Source organism: Borostomias antarcticus (assembly GCF_949987555.1).
Source record: "Borostomias antarcticus genome assembly, chromosome: 12".
NCBI lineage: Eukaryota > Metazoa > Chordata > Actinopteri > Stomiiformes > Stomiidae > Borostomias > Borostomias antarcticus.
Window position 1 is genome coordinate 2,431,285 of NC_140245.1, and position 10,000 is coordinate 2,441,284.

Genomic DNA, 10,000 nt, shown 5'->3' on the forward strand with positions numbered 1-10,000 from the left:
GGTAAGTCCCTGCGACATACTAGCCTCATGTCCAGGGGGTGTGTACATCAAGCTGCCTCACGCTACCGAAACAGGAGATGGGCTCCTCCACTAGGCCCGAGAAACATTGGTTCTAAAAAGGCTTACTTATTATTACTGTTATTATTGTACCTATTACAAAAGTGTGTGAACACATGCCAGCGTTACAAGGCAGGAGGTTGCTGACTGTGGAGATGGTTGACTGTGGAGATAGTTCCCTGTGGAGATGGTTGACTGTGGAGATGGTTGTCTGTGGAGATGGTTCACTGTGGAGATGGTTCACTGTGGAGGTGGTGGACTGTGGAGATGGTTCCCTGTGGAGATAGTTCACTGTGGAGATGGTTGTCTGTGGAGATGGTTGACTGTGGAGATGGTTCCCTGTGGAGATAGTTCACTGTGGAGATGGTTCCCTGTGGAGATGGTTCACTGTGGAGATAGTTCCCTGTGGAGATGGTTCACTGTGGAGGTGGTTGACTGTGGAGATGGTTCCCTGTGGAGATGGTTCCCTGTGGAGATGGTTGTCTGTGGAGATGGTTCACTGTGGAGATAGTTGACTGTGGAGATGGTTCCCTGTGGAGATGGTTCACTGTGGAGATGGTTCACTGTGGAGATGGTTCCCTGTGGAGATAGTTCACTGTGGAGATGGTTCACTGTGGAGATGGTTGACTGTGGAGATGGTTGACTGTGGAGATGGTTGACTGTGGAGATGGTTCCCTGTGGAGATGGTTCCCTGTGGAGATGGTTGACTGTGGAGATGGTTGACTGTGGAGATGGTTGACTGTGGAGATGGTTCCCTGTGGAGATGGTTCCCTGTGGAGATGGTTGACTGTGGAGATGGTTGACTGTGGAGATGGTTGACTGTGGAGATGGTTCCCTGTGGAGATGGTTCACTGTGGAGATGGTTGACTGTGGAGATGGTTGACTGTGGAGATGGTTGTCTGTGGAGATGGTTGACTGTGGAGATGGTTCACTGTGGAGATGGTTGACTGTGGAGATGGTTGACTGTGGAGATGGTTCCCTGTGGAGATGGTTCACTGTGGAGATGGTTCACTGTGGAGATGGTTCCCTGTGGAGATGGTTCCCTGTGGAGATGGTTCCCTGTGGAGATGGTTCCCTGTGGAGATGGTTCCCTGTGGAGATGGTTCCCTGTGGAGATGGTTCCCTGTGGAGATGGTTCCCTGTGGAGATGGTTCCCTGTGGAGATGGTTCCCTGTGGAGATGGTTCCCTGTGGAGATAGTTGACTGTGGAGATGGTTGACTGTGGAGATGGTTGACTGTGGAGATAGTTCACTGTGGAGATAGTTCACTGTGGAGATGGTTCCCTGTGGAGATGGTTCCCTGTGGAGATGGTTCCCTGTGGAGATGGTTCCCTGTGGAGATGGTTCCCTGTGGAGATGGTTCCCTGTGGAGATGGTTCACTGTGGAGATAGTTCACTGTGGAGATGGTTCCCTGTGGAGATGGTTCCCTGTGGAGATGGTTGACTGTGGAGATAGTTCACTGTGGAGATGGTTCACTGTGGAGATAGTTCACTGTGGAGATGGTTCACTGTGGAGATGGTTCACTGTGGAGATGGTTGACTGTGGAGATGGTTCCCTGTGGAGATGGTTCCCTGTGGAGATGGTTCCCTGTGGAGATGGTTCACTGTGGAGATGGTTCACTGTGGAGATAGTTCACTGTGGAGATGGTTCACTGTGGAGATGGTTCCCTGTGGAGATGGTTGACTGTGGAGATGGTTCACTGTGGAGATGGTTCACTGTGGAGATGGTTCACTGTGGGGATGGTTCACTGTGGAGATGGTTCACTGTGGAGATGGTTCACTGTGGAGATGGTTCCCTGTGGAGATGGTTCCCTGTGGAGATGGTTCCCTGTGGAGATGGTTGACTGTGGAGATGGTTCACTGTGGAGATGGTTGACTGTGGAGATGGTTCCCTGTGGAGGTAGTTCACTGTGGAGATGGTTCCCTGTGGAGATGGTTCACTGTGGAGATGGTTGACTGTGGAGATGGTTCCCTGTGGAGATGGTTCCCTGTGGAGATGGTTCACTGTGGAGATGGTTCACTGTGGAGATGGTTCACTGTGGAGATGGTTGACTGTGGAGATGGTTCCCTGTGGAGATGGTTCCCTGTGGAGATGATTGACTGTGGAGATGGTTCACTGTGGAGATGGTTCACTGTGGAGATGGTTCACTGTGGAGATGGTTCACTGTGGAGATGGTTCACTGTGGAGATGGTTCCCTGTGGAGATGGTTCACTGTGGAGATAGTTCACTGTGGAGGTGGTGGACTGTGGAGATGGTTCCCTGTGGAGATGGTTGTCTGTGGAGATGGTTGACTGTGGAGATGGTTCCCTGTGGAGATGGTTCCCTGTGGAGATAGTTCACTGTGGAGATGGTTCACTGTGGAGATAGTTCACTGTGGAGATGGTTCACTGTGGAGATAGTTGACTGTGGAGATGGTTCCCTGTGGAGATGGTTCACTGTGGAGATGGTTCACTGTGGAGATGGTTGACTGTGGAGATGGTTCACTGTGGAGATGGTTCACTGTGGAGATGGTTGACTGTGGAGATGGTTGACTGTGGAGATGGTTCACTGTGGAGATAGTTCACTGTGGAGGTGGTGGACTGTGGCCCCGCAGGTAAGATCACGTCGCTGGACACCAGCCTGCTGAGGGCCTCCATGAAGCCAGGCTGGGAGGACCTGGTCCGGAGGTGCATCCAGAGGTTCCACCTGCAGAACGACGGGGAGATGTCCTTCGCCAAGAAGCACCAGCAGGAAGGTGAGACGGTCGGGCGTGAGTCACGTGGCGAAGTGTACGACCGGTTCCGAACGTGCGAGCTCTTCTGCCACCTGTCATCACCTCAAGGTCCACAGTGGAAATAAGAAATAAGACCTTACTGTGCTTTCCTTGGCAATGTTTTTAAGCTATGATGTTATCATGTGTGGTCTTAATTTTCCTATTCTCAAATAAACTGAAGCTGTGGTCTGTAGTCCTAGGCATTCCTGTAGAAATGAACGGATTGGATAGTACTATGAACTACAGACCAACAATACAGAACTGTTTGTAGGATTTTAAGTGTTTAAATATGTCTATATTGCTATGATGATCCGGGAAGGAGCAGCTGATGTGGACCACAGTGAAAAGCTCTTCACTGGAACTCCAGCCCAGCTGCAGCCATTTCTAAAATTCAGCGTTGGGTCAATACCGCAGCGAAAAAATGCAGTGTGCATGCATTGCTAAGATTCAATCAGCAACACAGAATGGCGCTCTGTGGCCTTATTTAGGAGCGTGGGCGTTCCTCTAACTGTCCCAAGCAAGCTGGCAGGTGTCGGACATTAACTGAGTTTACCCTCCAAAAATAAATGACATCAAGTCCCGTTAAGAACTTTTGGAATTTGATTGGGTTTGGATCGGAATTCAGCTGAACCCTCTTCAAATATGTCATTAATTATCCTCCCATCTCTCTCTCTGTCTCTCTCTCTCTCTGTCTGTCTCTCTCTCTGTCTCTCTCTCTCTCTCTGTCTCTCTCTCTCTCTCTCTCTCTGTCTCTCTCTCTGTCTCTCTCTCTGTCTCTCTCTGTCTCTCTCTCTGTCTCTCTCTGTCTCTCTTTCTCTCTGTCTCTCTCTCTCTGTCTCTCCCTCTGTCTCTCTCTCTCCGTCTCTCTCTCTCTCTCTCTCTCTCTCTCTCTCTCCATCTCTCCTCTGCCAGTGTTGAGGCAGGGTCATGCGTTCAGCCCGCTGTATCGGTTCTCCCTGTCTGACGGCACCATCGTGTCGGCGCACACCAAGAGCAAGCTGGTCCGCTCCCCTGCCACCAACGAGCCTCAGCTCTACATGTCCCTGCACATCCTCCAGAGGTACGACCCCTGACCCTAACCCTGACCCTAACCCTAACCCTGACCCTCAGCTCCCTGCACATCCTCCAGAGGTACGACCCCTGACCCTAACCCTGACCCTAGCCCTAACCCTGACCCTCAGCTCCCTGCACATCCTCCAGAGGTACTGACCCTAACCCTGACCCTAGCTCTAACCCTAACCCTCAGCTCTACATGTCCCTGCACATCCTCCAGAGGTACGACCCCTGACCCTAACCCTGACCCTAGCCCTAACCCTGACCCTCAGCTCTACATGTCCCTGCACATCCTCCAGAGGTACGACCCCTGACCCTAACCCTGACCCTAGCCCTAACCCTAACCCTCAGCTCTACATGTCCCTGCACATCCTCCAGAGGTACGACCCCTGACCCTAACCCTGACCCTAGCCCTAACCCTGACCCTCAGCTCCCTGCACATCCTCCAGAGGTACGACCCCTGACCCTAACCCTGACCCTAGCCCTAACCTTAACCCTGACCCTCAGCTCCCTGCACATCCTCCAGAGGTACGACCCCTGACCCTAACCCTGACCCTTGCCCTAACCTTCAGCTCTACATGTCCCTGCACATCCTCCAGAGGTACGACCCCTGACCTTGACCCCTGACCCTAACCCTGACCCCAGCACATCCTCCAGATTTATGTCTCTCTCTCAGGTTTCTTGTTTTAGTGCACTCAGTAATTCAGGTACAGTATATGTTATAAATGGTTTATTTAATCACAATTATTTTTAAACGGTCCCTACAGTCATGGATGTTCATTGAACCTTTCTGTACCAACAGTGGTGCAACATGAGTTGAGTATGTCCACAAAACCAGCTCTTGGAAATGTAGGTCTAGGTGCCGTCACAGGTCTGCCGATATGTGATAACAATACAGCTAAGATGGCCGCCTTGAGTTTATTCAGTTTATCAGCTATAACCTGTTGTTATCTTTGTGTTAGTTTCTGAAGCTGTGTGTGTGTGTATGTGTGTGTGACTTCTTCTCAGGGAGCAGAACATGTGCGGGACGAACCAGGACCTGTCCGGCGGCCAAGGCTCAGGAAAGCCGGCAAACGCTGTGTCCTCCGCGACCCCCCCCTCCACGGGCGGCCCTCTGCCCTCCCCGGGGGTCCTGGGTCAGGACGCCACAGTCAGCAGCAACACCGGCGCGGCCAACGCCAACGCGGCGGGCTCAGGCCAGGGCGGACGCCACGGGCGCGCCTCCGCCGCCGCCAACCGGACCCCGACGCCTCAGGGAAACAGCTATGCACTCAAGACAGGAAGCCCTTCCTCTCAGGCACTGGGCAGCCCCAGCGTTACCTCAGGACCCCAGGGCGCCATGCTGTCGCCGCGCCACCGCCAGAGCCCCAGCGTGGCGGCGGCTAGTAGCAGCAGCAGTGGCGGCAGCGGCGGCGGAAGCCCCCAGGTGCCTCACCCTCCCTCGGGGCCCTTCTCCCCCGCCGGCGCCACGGGTAGCCTGCACTCTCCGCCCGGCGTGTGCAGCACAACGGGGGGCGGCCACGCTTTCGCCAACAGCTCCCTCAGCGCGCTGCAGGCCCTCAGCGAGCGCCACGGCGTCGCCCGGCAGGGGCACTCGCCCGACGGGAAGCCGGGCCTGCGGAGTCCGCCCCGCGGCGGTAACGGAGCTAGCGTCAGCCAGCCGGCTAGAGGCGGCGGCGGCGGCTTCGGGGACCAGGCGGACGACGCAGAGTCTCCGGGCGAGGAGGAGGAGGACGAGGACGAGGAGGAGCGGGAGGTCAGAGGCGGGACCCCCGACGCCGTCCGCGGCGACCTCGCCGAAGCCCAGAACCGGCTCTTCGGCAACAAAGGCCACACCAAGCTGCTCCAGCTCCTCACCAAGTCGGAGCCCGGCGAGCCCGGCTCCGCCCACCCGGCGGCGGTGGCGGCGGCGGCGGCAGGAGGGGCGGAGCCTGGCTGCAAGGACGGCGCGGAGGCGGGCGTGGCAGGGGCGGGGCATAACAACCACTCCACCTCCCTGAAGGAGAAGCACAAGATTCTCCACCGGCTGCTGCAGAACAGCACGTCCCCCGTGGAGCTGGCCAAGATCACCGCCGAGGCCACGGGGAAGGACCCCCTGGAGGGGGCGGGGGGGGAGGGCGCGGCCGCCGCGGAGCTGGCCGCCATGAAGCAGGAGGCCGTCAGCCCCAGGAAGAAGGACAACGCGCTGCTGCGCTCCCTGCTGGACAAGGACGACAACCCGGCGGCGCAGGTCAAGATGGAGGGCGCCGGGGACGGCATGAGGCTGGCCAGCGTGAAGACGGAGAAGCACGACCCCGGCTACAGCATGGCCGACCAGGTGGACACACACACACACACGCATCCTAAATCCACCCCTAGACCCTACTATACACCTTACACTTCACCCTTACACTGCGTCCTAACTACACGCGACGCGAGCGAGCGTCAGCGACAAAATGCGTTCCATTGCTTTGTTTTCTATTGTTATGTCCTAACTGGACGCGAGCGACGTTTCAACTGCCCTTTTGACGCTCGCCCTGTTCCTATTTTCTTCCTGTCGCTCGCCTTGACAGGCGTTCGTTCTTTAACTGTCTTCAGTGGGGAATATAGACAAATGACGTAACAGAACAGGACATTTAACGGTTTCAGTTAGGACAGCAAGCATGCGATGTCGCGTTCTATTGCTCGCGTCGCAAGCAATTAGGACACGGTGTTAGATCCTACACTCTACGTATACATCCTACACTTTACAACTAGTCCCTACCTAGTACACTAGGGTCTATAGTGCTGGATCTATAGTGTAGGGTCTATAGTGTTGAGTCTAGGGTCTATAGTATAGGGTCTATACAGTAGTGTTGCGTGTAGGGGTGAAGTGTCGGGTCTTGAGTGTTGGGTCTAGGAATAAAGTGTGGGGTCTATAGAGTGTTGGGTGTAGGGTCTATAGTATAGGGTCTATAGAGTGTTGGGTGTAGGGTTCAAGTGTAGGGTCTATAGAGTGTTGGGTGTAGGGTCTATAGTATAGGGTCTATAGAGTGTTGGGTGTAGGGTTAAAGTGTAGGGTCTATAGTGTTGGGTGTAGGGTTAAAGTGTAGGGTCTATAGTGTTGGGTGTAGGGTCTATAGTATAGGGTCTATAGAGTGTTGGGTGTAGGGTCTATAGTATAGGGTCTTTAGAGTGTTGGGTGTAGGGTCTATAGCTGTGGGTCTATAGAGTGTTGGGATCCTACACTTTATAGATGCTACAGAACCCTACACTCTACAACCTTGATCCGATGATACCTGAACAATAAGTATGAAGTATATTCCACCCAAACCTAATGAGGATTCTAGAATCTAGGAATCCTCTGGAAGAATAAAGTCTTTCTGTTGTAACTGAACCCTCTTCACCACCGACGTCAAAGTCTCCCAACTGTGGCCATCTTGGTAAAACCCAGTGAGCTGTGCTCTGCAGTCTAGTGTTGAAGCTGAGAGACATCTGGCAGCACTCGAGAAGTTTGATCTCACTGGGTATGTCTTCAGTCAGCACTGGCAAACTGAATGAACGGCCTGAAACATAAGACACTGGCAGAGAATCTAGGTGTGTGTGTGTGTGTGTGTGTGTGTGTGCGCGAGCGAGAGAAATGATAGATGACTCTACCCTAGAATGTCACGGGGACAATCCAACCCTTGATGCTGAGTACCAAGCAGAAAGGCATTGGCTATCATTTTTAATAGTCTTTGGTATGACTCGGCCGGGAATCGAACCCCCAACTTCTCAATTTGAGGGCGGACACTCTAACCACAAGGCCACCGAGCTGGTAAAGAGGTGAGAGGGAGAGGGAGAGGGAGAGGGAGAACAGAGTGGAGGGAAGGTGCGGTGACTAAACAGCCACCAGCAGGTCACCATGTGGGCCTGCAGAGAGGGGGGCCGGCCAGTGAGCAGTGTCTTACATCACACATGACCTCATTAGCTCCTCACTATTTATATCTCCCCCTCTCTCCCTCCCCCTCTCTCTTCCTCTCTCTGCCCCCCTCCCCCTCTCTCTCTGTCCCCTCTTTTTCTCTCTCTCTTTCTGCCCTCTCTGTCTCTCTCTGTCCCTTATCTCTCTCTCTCTCTCTCTCTCTCTCTCTCTCTCTCTCTCTCTCTGTGTCCCTCTCTCTCTCTCTCTCTCTCTCTCTCTATCCCCTATCTCTCTCTCTCTCTGTCCCCTCTCTCTCTCTCTATCCCCTATCTCTCTCTCTCTCTCTCTCTCTCTGTGTGTCCCTCTCTCTCTCTATACATCCCCTCTCTCTCTCCCTATCTCTCTCTGTCCCCTCTCTCTCTTTCTCTCTCTCTTTCTCTCTCTCTCTCCTTCTCTTCTCCTCCCTGTATGAAAGGGTCCTGGATGATGACATCCCAGTGTGTAGACCTCCCTGGTGTGCTGTTGCAGTACACACAATAACCACAAGTCACCTTTTCTTTGTGTTTTTGAATAGCGCTTTCTCGTATAAAAGTGCTTTATTCACAGTATCAATATTTTCTTCTCCACAACTTTCACTAACAACGCATCGATGATTAGATGAATACAGGACTCTGTTTTGATCGTATCCAAGCAGCCCATGTGGACTGAGGCGTTTTGTTTTTCTCTGTGATAACGAAATATGCAACAGATGATATTACAGTAAAGTCCACATGTGTCTTTACAATTATTTGTTTCCAAAATGGAATTGATCAAAAGAAGACTGTCTTGCCCAGCTGTCTTACTCATATTCTGTCTGTCTGTCTGTCTGTCTGTCTGTCTGTCTGTCTGTCTGTCTGTCTGTCTGTCTGTCTGTCTGTCTGTCCATCTATATCATACAGTCCAGTGAGCTGGAGGACATCCTGGATGACCTGCAGGGTAACCACCATCTCCACCACCACCACCACCACCACCACCACCATCACCATCTACAGCAGCAGAACGTCTCAGGTCAGCAGCCCTCCAGGCCTGGCTCCCTGCCCCCTCCCTCCATGGACAAGCAGTCCATCATCAACGACATCCTCCAGATGAGCGAGAACAACATCATCAACAACAACAACAACGACGGCGGCCCGGCGGCGGACGGCCCAGCCCAGCAGCGGCCGTTCCCCGGCCCGCCCCCCGGACGTGAGTTCGTTCAACCGACAGCAGCGCGACAGAGAGTGTGTCGTTTGTCCGCACACACACACACACACACACACACACACACACACACACACACACACACACACTAGGGCTGTCAGAAGTGCAATGAAATTAAGTTTGAATATATTCTAATTTATTTAGTAGACTTCGAACGATATTCGAATTTATACTTTTTTACGATTAAACATGAATATAATAGCCAAATAAAATAACGGCATCGGTTTGCAGAACGCGTGCGCCTCATGGTTGGGTCAACTCAGTTGACAGTCAGCTCAGTCAGATTTTATTCATTTTTTGTTTTTTTTTGAATGATGAATTATCAAACAAGTGACGGATTGTGTGTAACTTCTCTCTCTCGTCTTTCCCACAGACTTCAACGGTCCTAGAACGGGTCAGCCAGGGAGAGGACCTCCCGTCCGCACGCCACTGGACGCCAACCTGGCGGCCCACCCTAACGCCCGGCCCTTCCCCCTCCCAAGGAACAACAGCCCCTACTCCCTCATGCAGCAGCAAGGCATGATGGGAAACCACGGGGTGATGCCCAACCAGGCTGGCGTGGGCAACACGGGTGAGTCCCGCCACGCGGCTGAACAAGTCACCGGAGGATCCGACCAAAAAGTCCTTGGTTTGATTGGATGTCCGCTATCGTGAGCTTCATCCTATTGGTGGATTATCAGACTACATCACACTGACATCATGCAGGTTCTGCAGCTGGGATGTATGCGCATCCCCAGTGCATATGATTCACAACAAAGCTCTCTGTAAAGCGCATTGTGTTGCCTCTGTGTATGAAACGCGCTATACAAATAAAGTTTGATTTGATTTGAACAAAGCGCCAATGCATACAGGACGTATCCCAATGACTGAGGTTCATTTAGCTGCAAAACAGTGCCTACTTTATCACTGGGTGACAAGCTGCTGTAGTAGACAGAGGACATTTTAAAACTAAAATCGGATCAGATGGATGTTAGATCAGACCGCTGTCTGCGAATCGCCGATGTTGCCAAACATATAACTGAGATGATCTTAAAGATGAA

At 52.9% G+C, this 10,000-nt stretch overlaps 1 protein-coding gene across 3 annotated transcripts in view; it reads left to right on the plus strand.

Annotated features, from left to right (window-relative positions):
* Positions 1–10,000, plus strand: part of LOC311316167 (nuclear receptor coactivator 2-like) — a 52,851-nt gene that overhangs the window by 30,545 nt on the left and 12,306 nt on the right. For all 3 annotated transcript variants that reach the window (XM_084446965.1, XM_084446967.1, XM_084446966.1), the window contains exons 8-12: positions 2,651–2,791; positions 3,722–3,869; positions 4,871–6,179; positions 8,660–8,945; positions 9,334–9,531. In XM_084446965.1, the coding sequence (XP_084303091.1) occupies positions 2,651–2,791; positions 3,722–3,869; positions 4,871–6,179; positions 8,660–8,945; positions 9,334–9,531 (2,082 nt within the window). The remainder of the gene's footprint in view (positions 1–2,650; positions 2,792–3,721; positions 3,870–4,870; positions 6,180–8,659; positions 8,946–9,333; positions 9,532–10,000) is intronic.